The sequence below is a fragment of the Puma concolor genome, chromosome A2 (assembly GCF_028749965.1).
Source record: "Puma concolor isolate L17-30 chromosome A2, mPumCon1.1.hap2, whole genome shotgun sequence".
Taxonomy (NCBI): Eukaryota; Metazoa; Chordata; class Mammalia; order Carnivora; family Felidae; genus Puma; species Puma concolor.
Window position 1 is genome coordinate 156340518 of NC_141668.1, and position 16502 is coordinate 156357019.

A 16502-nucleotide genomic window follows, 5' to 3' on the forward strand; every position below is an offset into this window, starting at 1 on the left:
CCGGATCCAGAACCCACGGACGTACACGCTGGGAGCAGCCAACCACCACTAGGTGGCACCAAACCACAGCCAGCACCAGCACAGGTGGGCCCGCACAGCGCACGGACTCCAGGCTGGCTCGTGGAGGCAGCCAGCTGGCTCGGGTCGTCGTCGCGCACTCATCTGCAACAACGTGACCTGTACTTGAGGCAGTTTAGCGCCACCTACCCTGTTCATGCAACAGCCAAGTCAGTCAGGCAAACACCTACTGTGGCTACAAGGGGGTAGGAGAGATGGGACTTGAACGCGGCTCTCTGGAGCGAAGTCAGCAAGCACACTTCCCACCACACTAGACCCTCTTTGTCCCCAAAGGAGTATCTCTCGGGGGGCCTGGGTGAGTCTTGATTTAGGCTCAGGTCATGATCTTACGGTTCGTGAGTTCAAGCCCCACAACGAGTGCCGTGGTCACACCGCAGAGCCTGCCTGGGATCCTCCTTCTCCCGCTCTCTGCCCCTCCCCTATGTGCGTGCTCTCTCTCTCAAAAATAAGTAAATGTTTAAAAAAAAATTTAAAAAGTGGGGCACCTGCGTGGCTCAGATCATGATCTCATAGTTTGTGGGCTCAAGCCCCACGTCGGGCTCCGTGCTGATAGGTCAGAGCCTGGAACCTGCTTTGGATTCTGTGTTTCCCTCGCTGTCTGCCCCCCCACCCCCAGCCCCACTCATTCTCTCCCTCTCTCTCTCTCTCTCTCTCTCTCTCTCTCTCTCAAAAATAAATGAATTTTTTTTTAAATTAAATCAATCAAACAAACAAACCCAAAGGAGTATCTGTCAACTAGGCAGGGGAAAGGCGGATCTCCTGGCCTTCCCGACCAAACCTCCTCCTCACTCCACTGCCCTCCATGGGGATGAGCTCCGTGGTCCTCACTCACTTCCTACAGCGGCACCCGCCTAGAGGCGCGACACCAGGGAGCCGGCCGTGGCTGTGTGAGTGCTCATACAGAGGCCAAAATGGAAGGGTCGAGGGGCTTAGTTCCATGCTTCAGAACCACCTGCCGAGCCCCATCCCTGGAGACTCTGACGTAGCAGGTCTGGGAGGGGCCTGAGAACGTGCCCCTTCCCACGTGACGCTGCAGGCGCTGGTCCGCGGACCACACTTTGAGAACCGCTCCGATAGGGGCTGCCCCGGGCCGCTCTCTGAACCAGCACTCCCGTTTAACGTGATTCCTCCTGGTCAAACACCTAGTCACGTGCACACCAAAACCATACCAAATAAACAGTTTTCCCAGAGCTCTGGAAGAGTCATAGTTGCTATTTATTTTTCCATCACAACAACAGTTTACAAAATATTGACAAATAAGTGTACAAACTCGTCAAAAAGCCACCTCCTACGGACAGCAAGGGGCTATTTTATATTTGCCTTCAGGGCCCCCTTCAGCTGAAAAGAGAAAAATGTGGATGAAGCCAGCGTAGCTGTGACAACAGTTACAGGTGTCGCAAAGAGAGGGCGGCCGTCTGACCTGACAAATAAAACCTAACATTCTCCTTTCCTTCTAGAAATAGAAACGGCTTGTCTACTCTGGAAAAGGAATTGGCCCTTAGCTAGAAGACTTCATCACAAATTTCAGTGTCCAAAACACCTTCCCGAAGAAAAGTAAAAATGCAAGGTTTTCCGGACAATGAGAGGAGTTCCCTGCAGAAAGGAAGTACACATTAGCAACTGTTTAGATTCCGTTTTTATTGTAAAAATTAGCAACTGTTTAGATTTTATTTTTATTGTGCTGTCCCAAGACGGTCACTTCTACCAGCTTGGTCGCCTTGGTCCCCAGCCCTAGGTAGCCATTCCTATGTAAATCTAAGTTAATTAAAAATAAAATAACACTTAACATTCAGTTCAAGGACTTGAACGAGAACATTTCAAGTAGCCAGTGGCCACTTGTGACCAGGACAGCTAGGGAACATTTTTGCTTTATCGCACAAAATTCTCCCCGATCTGCCTCTTCAAACAGCTTCGTCCAGAACAGGTTAACCCTTAATGAACTCCTAATACCAACCAAGTGAAAAGCCAATCAAATTGGTTCAGTGCAAATGAACCGATCAACCTGGATTTCCTAGGCTTGCGCAGCCTCAGGGGGCCGAGGAACCGGCAAGAAGGTGGAAAACAGAAAAGCACACAGGGGAGGGTCCTTGGCTTTGCCACTTTCCCAGAAACCAGAGGTTGGCCGGTCACCGGGCCCTGGGGGTTCCTTGGTAGAGAGTGCTGTGGAGAGGGAGAAAGCAGGGGGTTCGCAGTAGGGAGCCCAATGCGGTGCTTGCTCATACTAAGTGTTTAGCGGAAGTCACTGTTGCCAGGATCCCATCAAGACCTTCAGTTTCCTCACCAGAAACCTACATGAGCTAAAAATCTCATCTGCCCCATCTCTCTCTGCCCAAACCCTCCGGTCGCCCCTTCTTTCTCAGTTTACCTGCGGTAAAGGGCCAGGTTTTTGTCTTATTTTTCGTTTCCATCTGTCAGACTTCTTTTCTTGGAAAATACAACAGTGTGGGAAAATGAAACACCAAAACCAAGCTCCAATCTACTCCGTCAAATTGTTGCAAACGTTTCTAAATGGTCACAATTTCTGAGCTTCTTGCCTTACTGACCACACTGTCGGAGACCACGCTACGAGTAGACCCGCTCCACAACCCAATTCTCTTCTCACTGGCTGCTCCCAAGTCTTTTTTTTTTTTCTTACAGTTTTACAAATCCATCTCTCTTTTGTTTTCCATTCCTACTACTCCAGACAATGATCATCTGGATCAGAGAACGCTGTACAGAGAAAAAAATCCTGGAGACCTGCAGAGGGTCTCCTTTGAGTATTCAGCAGGTCTTGGATCAGCACATGCCTGTGAAGAAACTAAACAAGCCCGGGGGAGAAAGTCACCCACAAGGGCCGAAAACAGTGCCTATTCCCACCAGCCAGAGTGGGAAAACTTGTAATCCGTGAGTACTGGGTATTGAGTGAAATGCTCAAGAAAGTTTTGCCCTGGAGCCCTCTGCTCCAGAAACATCATTGTCTCCAAATAACTTACCTACATCCCTGAAAAGCCCAAGAAGATTCAAAGGAATACAAAAATAACTAGGACTCAACAAGGTGAAATTCACAATGTCTGGCATCCAGTCAAAGATTACCAGGCACACAGAAAGGCAAGACAGACAACCCATAATTAAGAAAACAGTCAATCTACGGAAATCAAGGCAGATCAGACACAAATCTTAGCGTCACTAGAAAAAGAGACACAAGTTATTGTTACCGTATTTCATATGTCCAAAAAGTTAAATAGCGACATGGAAAATCTTTAAAAATGCCCAAATTGAGTGGCCAAAGATGGAAACTAAAGTATCGGAGATGAAAAACACTCTGGATGGGATTAGGACACTGCACACTACAAGGGAAAAGATAAGTGAATCTAAAGGCTTAATAATAATAAAAACTGGCTGCTCAATGGCCAAAATGAAACATTCGTTTGAGGATGAAACATTCTTCCTCAAAATGTAAAAGAATTTTAAGAATAAGAAGAACATAAGGGAGTTGTGAGACAACCTTAATTAAGATTTAATTTACAGGCCAATTTATTAAATTTAACAAAGAGTCGTCAAAAGGGGTAACATAGTCCCTGAAGGAGAGGAGAGGGCAGGGGGAAGGCGCGGCAAAAAAATGTGAAGCAGCAGCGACCAGAAATGTTCCGGATTTGGCAAAGACTATAAACTCACACATCCAAAAAGCTCAACAAACCCCAAGCATGGGAAACATACAAAAGACACCAAGAGACATCATGATCAAATTTCTCAAAATCAATGACAGAAAACTTAAAAGCAGACAGAGAAAGAAGATATGCTACCTATAGAGAAACAGAGATAAAGTGGACATCAGATTTCTGATGAAAACAATGAAACAATATCTTTATTTTATTTTTTTTCAATGTTTATTTACCTTTGAGAGAGAGACAGAGTGTGAGCGGGGGAGGAGCAGAGAGAGAGGGAGACACAGAATCTGAAGTAGGCTCCAGGCTCCGAGCTGTCAGCACAGAGCCCGATGTGAGGCTCAAACTCATGAACCATGAGATCATGACCTGAGCCGAAGTCGGCCGCTTAACCCACTGAGCACCTAGGTGCCTCATGGAACAATATCTTTAGAAATTAAAAAAAAATTTTTTTAACGTTTATTTATTTTTGAGAGAGAGAGAGAGAGAGACAGAGCATGAGCAGGGGAGGGGCAGAAAGAGAGGGAGACACAGAACTCAAAGCAGGCTCCAGGCTCCGAGCTGCCATCACAGAGTCCGACGCGGGGCTCGATCTCACGGACTGTGAGATTATGACCTGAGCCGAAGTCGGCTGCTTAACCGACTGAGCCACCCAGGCGCCCCTGGAACAATATCTTTAAAGAAGTAGAAGAAAAAATTATCAACCTAGAATTCTCTAGCCCCAGAAAAAATGTTCTTGAAACTCAAAAATGAAATAAAGATGAATTCAGACATACAAAAGCTGAAAGGATTCATTACCAGCAGATCTGCACTATTAAAAAAAAAAAAAGTTGAAGGCCTTTAAGCAGAAGGAAAATGGTACCAGATGAAAATCTGGATCTAAACAAGAAATGAAAAAGACCAGAAATAGCAACAACTGCATGGATAAATGAGATTTTTTTCTTATTAGTTAAATCTCTTTCAAAGATAATTGACTAGAGCAATGGAAAAAAAACAATTGAGGGACCAGAAACTAACCCTTACTTTTAGGGTCAATTCATTTTGGACACATTTGCCAAGACAATCCAATGGAGAAAGAGTAGTCTTTTCTTTTTCTTTGTTTTTTCATGTTTATTTATTTTGAGAGAGAGAGAGCGCGAGGGTGGGCACACAAGTGGGGAGGGTCAGAGAGACAGAGGAGAGAGAGAACCCCACACAGGCTGTGCACTGATCTCATGGAACTGTGAGATCATGACGTAAGCTGAAACCAAGAATCAGATGCTTAACCGACTGAGTCACCCCGATGTCCCAATAGTGGTCTCTTCAACAAACAATGCTGGGAACACTTCATATCCATGTGCAAAAGAATGAAGTGGAACCCCTACCTCAAACCATATAAAAACCAACTCAAAATAGATTAAAGACTTCAACTTAAGAGCTAAGACTATAACATTCAGAAGAAAATATGGGCATGAGTCTTCATGACCTTGGGTTGGGCACTGTTTTCTTATACAAAGCACCAAAAACACAAGAAACAAAAGAAAAAAAAATAGATAAATTAGACTGCATCAAAATTTAAAACTTTTGTGCTGCAAGTAAGAACATCAAGAAAGGGAAATGACAGTGCATAGGAGAGAAAATATTTACAAATCATATACTAGAGACTCATATGCAACACATATAAAATCTGTCAAAACTCAAAAATAAAGAGATTAAAAACCCAATGAAAAAATGGGTAAAGGATCTGAACAGACATTTCTCCAAATAAGACATGCAAATCAGTCCATGAAAAGATGCTCAACATCAGGGCACCTGGGTGGCTCAGGTGAGCGTCTGACTTGGGCTCAGGTCATGATCTCACGGTTTGTGAGTTCGAGCCCCGCACCAGCTCGCTGCTGTCAGCACAGAGCCTGCTTCAGATCCTCTGTCTCCCCCTCTCTGCCCCTCCTCTACCTGCACTCTCCCAAAACATAAATGTTTTAAAGAAAGGTACTCAACATCATTAGTCAGGGAAACGCAAACCAAACCACACTGAGATTCAACTTCACATTAGGATGGTTAAGAATCAAAGGGTCAGATAATCACAAGTGTTGGCAAGGATGTGGGGATACTGAAATCCTCACACACTGCTGGTAGGAATGGAAAATGCTGCAGCCACTTTGCGAAACAATTCCTCAAAAAATTAAACACAGGAGGACAGCACCTTGGAGAGCGGCATTCACCAAGGTGGGGCTGAAAGGTGAGGGTGACCGGCACCAGGAAGGGCGGGCGTGTTCCGTGGGGCCAGGAGGCTCTGCGGGATGGCGGGTGGAGGAGGCAGCGGCGAGACGGAAGACAGGCAAGGAGTCGGAGCTGGCTTAAGGAATGGGTTCAATGCTAAGTGAAGGAACTGGACTGTGCTGTTAAGGCAAGAAGTGGCAGAGGCCTCCGAGCTGGGGACTGGTCCCCACAAAGCTGTGCTCAAAGGCCGGCTGTGTGGATGGAGATGGCAGGCCAGCGAACAGGACCCAAGACAGTCGGGAGGGATCAGCAGGGATCCACATAAGAACCAGAAGGGTCTTCCCCAAATGGGGCCTCCCGGGACCCTGCTGGCATCGTTCAACCCAACAATGGTGGCTGTGCTGCTCTGCTTGGGCACAGCTGTCCCCACTGCCCTGATCACAGGGAAGCCTGCACCCTCTGCTCCAGCACCGCACCTGCCGGATTCCCAGGCCGGTCGGTGCCCTGGAGGTGCATCCGGTCCTTGAAAACCGGGCCACGGCATCGCCACCCAGCCTTGGTGCCTTCTCGGAACAGAGTCTGGCAGCCACATGGTGAGGGTTCTCCTCCCCTTTAAACTCAACGGGCAGGAAGGCTGTGCTGATTTTGACTCATCAAAGGCAACAGGATCTTATGGAGCACGCAGAACAATGAGGAAGAAGGCATAGGATATATATACTTCTAAATGTAAAAAGCGGGGCAGCAGAGTGAACACAGGAAGACAACAACGAGCTCGGGCACAGCTCTGCGGGCACGGCAGACGTGTTTTGGTCTTGTTTCGGTATTTGGCGATAGGTAACTTTCTTCTCCCGTATGTATTTTCTTTTTCCGTGTGACTATGTTACCTTTGCGATGTATAAAGTACGAAACATAATAAGCTTCACTGATCATCTCATATCCATAAGGGAATTAATAAGGTTTAGGAATGAGAGACTTTACCTGCACTGTGCGATATGGTAGCCACTGGCCACATGTGGCTCTTTAAATTTAAAACTTCAATTAAAACAAAATATGATGTAGGGGTGCCTGGGTGGCTCAGTGGGTTAAGCGTCCGACTTGAGCTCAGGTCATGATCTCAGGCTCCGGGAGTTCAAGCCCCGCGCTGGTGAAGCCTGCTTCAGATTCTGTGTCTCCCTCTCTCTCTGCCCCTCCCCCCCCCTTGCACTCGGCCTCTCCCTCTCTCTCAAAAATAAATAAACATTAAAAATTTTTCTCAAGAGAAAACAAAATAAAATACGATATTCGAGTCCTCAGTCACACTGGCCACATTTCAAGTGCTCAAAAGTCACGTGTGGCCATTGGCTGCCACAGTGGATGCTTCGAATCTAGAGTTCAGGAAATAGGGAGCTAGAGACCAAAGGAAGGTAAAGGGGGGTGGGTGGTGAGGCAAACACAGACACATTCCCAGGTGACTGTGGCAGATCCCCCAGGATGTCCATCACGCACATGCACACAGGCCTCGGAAGCAGGATCCGTGCAGGTGCAGTCAGGGGTCTGCATCGTACAGGAGCATAGAAGCCCCATGGATTCCATGATGGAGGCTGTGGGTGCAAAGAAATCGTCAGTGAGGGGACACAAAGGAGGGAGAAAGTAGGGAGGGAAGAGAAGACAATGCAGAGGAAATATGAAAGGGTCCTTATTAGCCAGGGGTCTGCAGAGGCATGGAACCTGGAGGGTATATGCATATGTGTGTGCATGCACGTGTATGCACATGCCCATGTGTATATGTACAGACAGAAACAGAGAGATTTATTAAAAGGAATTGGTTCAGGGGTGTCTGGGTGGCTCGGTCGCTTAAGCGTCCCACTTCGGCTCAGGTCATGATCTCGTGGTTCGTGAGTTTGATCCCCACATCGGGCTCTGTGCTGACAGCTCAGAGCCTGGAGCCTGCCTCGGATTCTGTGTCTCCCTCTCTCTCTGCCCCTTTCCTGCTCATGCTCTGTTTTGGTCTCTCTCTCTCTCTCTCAAATATAAATAAACATTTAAAAAATTAAAAAAAAAAAAAAAAGGAACTGGGTCACATGATTATGGAGGCTGACAAGGGCACCAAGATCAGCCGTAGGCAAGCCACAGGCCCTGGAAGAGCTGATGGTGTCATTCCAGTCCGAAAGCAGGGAGAATGGATGTCCCTGCTCAAGGCAGTCAGGCACGAAGAAATCCCTTACTTGTGGGAAGGTCAGCTTTTCTGGTTCCGTGCGGGCCTTCAACTGATTGGGCAAGGACCACCCGTGTCAGGGGGAAAAAAAAAAATCTGCTTCACTCACTCAGCCTACCAACTGTTACTCTCCTCCAGAAATATCCTCACAGACATACTCAGAATAATGTTTGACCAAACGCCCGGGCACCTGTGGCCCATTCCAGCCGACACACTGAATTCACCACCACGGGGCCAGGGTTGGGGACAGAAATTTAAGAGAATATTTGAGAGACAGAACATTTAAGAAAGCAAAGAACAGACACGCTTGGCAAGAGAGCCAGAGACCCAAGTAGCGTCTATGGTGCCAGAGTAAAGTTCAGACCTCCAAAAAAGACCTTATTCCCCAAACCCAGAATTCTGGCTCAGAGATGAGGCACCGGGTACAATGTCTTCATGCTAATTAGGGCGCGGTGCCCCCCCTACGTACCAGAACACCCACCCAAACCGTGTGTGTGTGCTGTCACGCACCTGGAACGTACGTGTTCCAAGTAGGCGTGGGTTACGCAGGAGTCACCCCCTACAGTACAGGGCTCCAACACCCCAGACCCTGCTAATGTCACAGGCACGAAGAATCTGATGTTTCCCACTGTCAGGGACCTCACGGCCTCTGGACCCACAAAGTCTGATCTGGGAAACCAAGTCTGGCCCCGAGTCAGGGGCCTTGGCACAACCGGCTTCGCTAGAGACGAACACAAGAGACCCTTGTAACAACGCACCAAGTCGATGTTGCCCCTCTGCCCTCTTGCCGACCCACACAGCCCTTTGCCCGGCTCGTCTATTTTGGCTGCTTCCTGATTTCTTCCTCGCCCACTGGCTTCCTTGAGCCCGTGCCTACTCTTCCTTTCTCACATTCTTGATCCCCGGCGTTTTCCTTGGATCCAGCTGACTCATGCGGCTTACTCACAACTGCTGAACGTGGCAAGAAACACTGGCGTGAGTCAACGGCTCAGAAATTCAGGCATCAAAGCCCTTAATCCAGGTCTCTCGTATCTCCCCTCTTCCAAGCCTCAGGCTGTTCTCCTGCGTTCACAACCAGAGAATCTCTGAAAACCCAGCTTTTGCCATCGCACAGCCCCAACACAAGAGTGCAATGCGCGGCCAGCGTCCTCTGACACGCGTTCTCTCCGAGCAAGGGGTAATCTGACACTAACGTGGTGGCGGGAGCAAAGGCTGTGGGTCCACACGGTCCTGGGCTCGGGCGCGGAGCACGCTACTTAACAGCAAGGTCACCAGCCACGAGCAAACTACACTCCCAAGCCCCTGTCTGCCTGCCTGTAAAAGGAGGCCGATAATAATGCTGAACTCACTGGACTGTTCCAGATTTAGCGAGCTCCCGTGGGTGGAAGGCTTGGTGTGGGGGCAGGTCAACAGCAAGCTGGGCAGCTCATCTACAAGCTACTTATAAATATTGTGATTACCGGTTTAAGGAAGCAGTCCAGCTGTGAATTAAAGCAAGACCTCCCTAGTGCTGGCTCCGCTATTTCAGAATCTGTGAGCGTTTTCAAACGCTGGGTGGATGAGGTTGCATACAAAGTCAACAAAAAAAGGAAACATGGGGCGCCTGGGTGGCTCAGTCGGTTGAGCGTCCGACTTTGGCTCAGGTCATGATCTCACAGCGTGAGTTCGAGCCCCACGTCGGGCTCTGTGCTATCAGCACAGAGCCTGTTTTGGATCCTCTGTCTTCCTCTCTGCTCTCTGTCTGCCCGCTGCCACTCGGGCTCTCTCTCTCTCTCCCAAAAATAAATATGAAAACATCAAAAAAAGAAAGTACCCATGATCTCAGAGGCAGCATTTAAACTTCCTAAGAAAACTAAATAGCTGACGAGCACCCTCCCAATTCTAGAACCTACTGGATGATGGACCACCAATCACCAACCACTGGCTTACTCAAGAACCCCTGTTCCACGACGCTGGGCTTAATTCTGGCTGTTTTCCTTACCTGCAGTAATGACGAGGTGCTTTTTTTAGACTTCTAGATACAGATTTTTCGTAACTCAGACTCCCATGACTGGGTCTAAAGAGGTAAGAGTTCACTATGAAATTCACTCGCAATCTTTCACCTCCACCAGTGTTTGGTTTTTGGGAGGTGGGACGGGCAACAGCATATGGTCCTCACTTTACGGTGTGCTTTCCCCGAGGCATGACGGGCAGGTCACAGTGCATGGCCCCCCCAGGGTAGAGGCACTAGGTATGGCACTGAAAGCCACCTGTTCTGGCCATGACTTGCACATCCCAACACTGTCCCCTGAGTGGACGCTGTTGACTCGCAGTGGTCCTTCTCTGAGACCAGGCCTATGTGGGCAACAGTTTCTGTCCACCTGGACCTGCCCCCCATCCCACGCCCAGGCCCGGGCCCTCGTGTTCTCTGGGCCTCAGGGAGGGAGAGAACACGCATGGAATCTCCTATCTGATCGCTCATTTCCAGCTGGTACAGACGAAACATCAGAGCAGCCATGAACTTGCACATGGCCAACAGGCTTCACCTGGACTCCAGAATGGGGGCTGTCTAGTCTTGGGACAACAAAAGCTGACGTTTTAGATCTAAAACTGCCTGCAGCAAGGACACAGAGCCTTGCCTTCCTTCTCCCTCACCGTCTGTTCTGGAAGGTGCCAGAGCCCCACTCTGGAGAGCCCCTCTTGACCCACACGTCCAGACCCACACCTTTCCTTCCGCCTCATTCTACCTCTCTCAGCCACAGCCGGGCGCCAGCTTCTCCTCGGGCCACTCGACACCCGGCGTCAGACACGGCGTGGCCGCTGGCCAAGGCCATGCCTGCCCCCTGCGCTGACCCTCCTCCTGCTCCACGCTGTGCCAATGGCTTTCTCGGGACATCCCGCTGAGGGCACAGCCACTTGAGAGCAGGACCCAAGGCGGGGAGAAGGGAGACGCCCCACATCTCCATGGCAACCACACACACTGGCCCCCCTGCCCCCGGAGGAGCAGTTGAGAAAGGAGGGACTTGAGCAGACCACACAAAGGTCCACACGCCACACCCTGAACGCTTGCTTCTGGGCAGGACACCAAGGAAACAATTCAGCAGAGGAAAAAGGGGGTGCAGGCAGGGGGCGGACTCTGCAGAACAACCGGCAAACCCCACACGAGCTGAGTGCCAGAGACCTCCGGCACAACGCAGCCGATTGCTCTGCGACTGTTAAAATCATCATGATCCAGACTGCAGAGACGCGGATGGGTCCACGGCACGTTCGACCACAAAGGACAGAACATGACTTATATGCTATGATCACAGGTCTACAAGCCGGGTATACCTCTGGGCAAAACCTGGAAGGGAAAACATACGAGTAAAAACACCTGTGCTAGAATCACACACCCAGGTCTCTGCTCTTGAAATTCTCGGGGGGGGGGGGGGGGGGGGCGGGGCGAGTGCCTGGGTGGCTCAGTCAGTTAAGCATCCGACTCAGTTTCAGATCATGATCTTACGGTTTCATGAGTTCAAGCCCTGCATCGGGCTCTGTGCTGACAGTATGGAGCCTGCTTGGAATTCTCCCTCTCTTGCTCGCTCTCTCGCTCTCGCTCTCTGCCCCTCCCCCACTCACAATGTCTGTCTCTCTCAAAATTAAAAAAAAAAAAAAAAGAGTGGGATGCTTACCCAAATGAGCCACCCAGGCGCCCCAAGCTAGATCATCTTCATAATGAAATGGGAGACAGAAAACACACACCTGTATACTCACTACCATATACACTAACCGACCAGAGAAAGTGGGATATGCAAAGCTAATCAGATCCAGGAGCCCTGGATTCCCGTGCCAGCTCTGTTGGTAGGTCTTCAATCTTGAGAAATTCCCTTCCCCTCTCTGGGCCCCCATGTTCTCTTCTACCAGCGACGGGGGGGGGGGGACCGGGCCGGCCCCAGCCGAGCCATCTGCGCGGGGCCGGTGTTCCCAGAGATGCACCTGAGGACCGGCAGGGCCAGGACACGGAGCACCCAGGTGCCTCCTGCTGCTGAAAATAGTCACAGGGCGGTAATAAGTCAACTGCACAAGGGCAAATTACCTCTAGTGCCCAAGAGACGCCGCTCAGACGCGTGCCTGGGTCTCCAACCGCTCCCGGCGGGCGCGGGGGAAGTTGTCTGTTCACGCACCACAGGAGCGTGCAGGCCCTTGGCCAACAGGAATGTGTGGCACTCGCTCTCTGAAGGAGTCCTGTCCTCACCTCTTCAACGACTCTGTTCCAGGGCCTGGCCTGCCAGCTCCAAAGTCACAGAGAGTGACCTCACAGTCTACAGGACAGCACCAGTCAGAAAGCAGGGCATGCCAAGTTCAAGTTCAAGGGGGGTGGGGGGAGGATGGTTTCTTCCTGCTAGGGGAATGGGGAAGACTTCCTGGAAGAGGCAGCCTTTGAGCTGGCTGCTCTAACGGCTGGACAGAACTTACATGTATGAAGTGAGTGGGGAGAGCAGACTTAGGGGGCAGTGTGATCAGGGAGAAGGAAGTAGAAAAGAGAGTTCAGTTTGTGATAAATTACGGGAAGCATTAAGCCAGAGAGCAGACCACAAGGGCCTTAGAGGCTACACCAAGAAAATCCCCAACTGCCATCGTTTGACGATAAATTCAACCCGTCATGGAACCAACAGGTGGTCAGGTAGCCACAAGTGGCACCCACTGACTTTTCGGTGCCCACCCCTGACCCCCGAGAACCTTTCTTTGTTCAAATGGCAATTGCTTGAGATGAAAGACAACTTCCACTTAATATTTTCTTTTTTCCCCGGAAAACAGCAAATATTGAGAACCAGTTGTAGGAGCCAAAAGGCAAAGATAATTTTTTTTTTATGTTTATTTATTTTTGAGAGAGAGAGAGAGTGAGTGAGTGAGTGCACAAGCAGGGGACTGGCAAAGGGAGAGAGGGAGGCACAGAATCCGAAGCAGGCTCCAGGCTCCAAGCTGTCAGCACAGAGCCCAGCGCGGGACTCGAACCCATGAACCGTGAGATCATGACCCGAGCCGAAGTCAGATGCTCAACCGACTGAGTCACTCAGGCGCCCCAAAGATAATTTTTTTAGCAAGAGGCAGGATCCCAACTCTTGTACAGATAAGACCCAAACACGTGGCCAAAGATTTAATTTAACTGATCAGTTAACGCAGGCAGCAGGAAGACGTTACATCTGGGATAGCGCAGAGAACTCGGGCTACGTGGCCATCAGAAGTGCTGAAATACACTTGCTCCAGCAGAAGGGAAACCAACCTCCACAGGGCGACCGGCAATTGGACCCTCCACCAGACACAGTCTGCATCGTTAGGGACAAGAAGCGTGGTCGCCACCAGGATTCTACAACTTATACGGTGTGGTGTGGCTCAAAGACAAGGAGAAGCCAGGGGCCCAGGGAAACCGATCCCCGGACAACGCCGACATTTCCACTGTGGATGCTCAGCAGAATTCCGACTCACCTCCAAGGCTTTCACGTTTTCCCCACAAAGGGGAATACTCATCAACGCACAAACCGTGGCCTCTCCGGCACGCGTCTTATGGGAAATCGCAGTGAGGACGCACGTATGAGGTTTCGAACCCAGGCGTATGCCTAGCCATCATCACAGCTTGGCAGGCTGGGAGCCGGGTCTGTACCCAGCTGGCTGACTTTAGACTGGGAAGCAGGAGGCTCTCAGGGTGCCGCAAACCAGCCAAGAGAAACTCTCTCCCCCTCCTTTCTCCGCTGGCACTAATCCAGACACTCAGGCCTGACCACACCCTGGAGTCGCCTGAGGAGACAGGAAGAGCACTCTTGCCCATTCTAGAAACTCCACCCCCAGCGCTCCTGATTTTGCTGGTCAGCATGGGACTGGTGCATCACTGGCTTTTAAAATCCCCTGGGGAGGGGCGCCTGGGTGCCTCAGTCGGTGAAGTGTCGGATTCTTGATCTCGGCTCAGGACATGGTCTCACAGTTCATGGGTTCGGGCCCCACGTCAGGCTCTGGGCTGACAGCTCAGAGCCTGGAGCCTGTTTTGGATTCTGTGTCTCCCCCTCTCTCTGCCCCTCCCTGGCTCATTCTCTTTCTCTCTTTCTCTCAAAAACAAATAAACATTAAAAAAAAATTTTTAAGCCCCTAGGGGAGGGGCACCTGGGTGGCTCAGTCCAACTCTTGATCTTAGTTCAGGTCATGATCTCACGGTTCATGAGTTTGAGCCCCCCATCAGGCGCTGGGCTGGCATCATGGAGCCTTTTTGGGATTCTCTCTCCTTTCTCCCTGCCCCTCCCCTGTGTGCTCGCTATCTCTCTTTCTCTCTCTCTCAAAAATAAATAAACTTAAAAAAAAAGAAAAAGAAAGAAAATCTCCTAGGGGATTCTAGTGAAGAGCCAGGATTGAGAACCACTGGGCCAGATAACAAGACCCCTTTGTCCCAGACGCTCCGGCTTTATCGTACTGTTTCCTTGTCATTGATAGCCGCTAGCCTCAGCACAGGACCAGAGAACATCAGCGGGGCGTTTTCTAAAAAATCCTCCTCAAAATTAACCTTCGGTAGAGACCATAAAACAAGCACAATTCGTGACCTGGTCAGACTTGGCAAACATCCCGAATGTGCTAGAATCTTCCACTGCGCTTGCCATCAACCCGATGAGCAGTCCGCGGGGCTGAGCACAGGCCTGGTCTCCTAATTTGCGTGTACGGAGTGGAGAGGCCTTTAGGCGTGTGCGCTCACAGGCACTGACGCCTTGGTGCACACACAGGCATTCACGCACACGCTCACACTTCACACCCACAGAGGAGCCTCCAAATCAAAGAGTGGGGTCCCAGAATTATAAAAGGGCCCCGCCTCCCACTGGAGTAACTGACGGACTTTCGATGGGCTGGTCCCACGGTGGGGGAGGTGACGGACAATGGGGCAGATGATGGAGGATCCCAACGCTTTCCCCCCCCAACCCTTCTGAGACCTCTGATAGGCGTTACAAACCTGACGTTATCACAGATTGCTTGGAACCCACTCATCGCTTCACCGAGGCCGGCCCCGGGCAGTCGTTGGCACGTCTCCTCCCTCCGATGGGCCCTGTGCTGGGGGCTCCCGAGGCCCCCCACCTGCCTTTCTGTGGCACTGTGGAAGGCCTGGGTCAAGTGTCTCGAGGATGGATGCTCTCCCCGGTCCTCCCTTTCTTGGTCCCCATGGTCCCTGTCCCCCCACGTGCCCCACACTTACTGCAGGCCGCACAGGTGAAGCACGCATCGTGGTAGAGGTTCCCCATGGCCTGGCAGGCCTGGCCGGCCCCGAACACCCCTTTGCTGCATTTCACACAGGCTCCTGCAAAGTAAGAACACGCCAGTGAGTCAGGGCGAGAGACAGAGTAAACTGAGTCATAGAAAAGCCAATGAACAAAGCGAGATGCCTGTCCCTCCCCATAACCGGACCATCACCAAATCCAGTGGATTACTCCCTTGAGATCGTTCTCTCTCTCTCTCTCTCTCCATCAGCTTTTCAACTCCAGGAGCTGGCCTTCAGGCCCCCACTCCCGAGCCCCATGCCGACCTCCATAATGGCGTGCTGATATTCAGAAAAATCTCTGCTTTGCCGATCTACACCCCAGCCCAAAGCTTTCAAAGGCCCCCACTATTTATCAGATGCATCCAAAAACACCGCACCATGATCCTAACCTGCCAAGCATGCGGGTCGGGCGATTTCAACAAAATCCTTTCCTTCAATTCTCAATGGGAACCAACTAGGGTTGACAATCCTCACTTTTTTTTTTTTTTTTTTAAAGTATATTCATGTATTTTGAGAAAGAGACAGAGAATCCCAAGCAGGCTCTGCCGGCACAGAGGCTCGAACTTACGAACTGGCGTGGGGCTCGAACTTACGAACTGTGAGATCGTGACCTGAGCTGAAATCATGAGTCAGACACTACTGAGCCGCCCAGGTGCCCTGATGAGCCTCACTTTTTGCAGACGTATCAGGCCACCAGCCCCATGTCTGGCAGGCCGCAAGGCCATGGCCCTTCCCTGCCCCTCACCTCCAAACAAGCTCCCCCCAGGGTCCCAGCTCTCAGCCTTTGCTCACAGGCTCCCCTGCCGGGCACCCTACACCCACCCTTTGTCCCTTCAAGTCCCCAGGCCTCCCTCCCTCTCCCCTCTCCGGCTCTGACGGCAACGTGATGAAACAGAAATTAGCCTCTAACCTTTAGCCTCCCCGCCCACTCGATTCCCACGCGGCGTGAGTTAACCTGGAAACTTCTGGGAGCATCACTTCTCAATTAGGAACACCTGCGTGTTCCCAGAAGTGGCCGATGGCCGTAAAGGCCGCTCTGCAAACCACCAAGTTCACTGGAGTTGGTCCTGCCTCAGCTACAAAGCTATCGATCCCGCTCCCGCACTAGAACCCCACAATCCATGCACTATGTGACTAG

General features: G+C 50.7%; 1 protein-coding gene across 1 annotated transcript in view; it reads right to left on the reverse strand.

Annotated features, from left to right (window-relative positions):
* LIMD1 (LIM domain containing 1) overlaps positions 1-16502 on the reverse strand; it is a 70258-nt gene that overhangs the window by 22517 nt on the left and 31239 nt on the right. The window contains exon 2 of the mRNA XM_086698440.1: positions 15302-15403. Within this exon, the coding sequence (XP_086554566.1) occupies positions 15302-15403 (102 nt within the window). The remainder of the gene's footprint in view (positions 1-15301; positions 15404-16502) is intronic.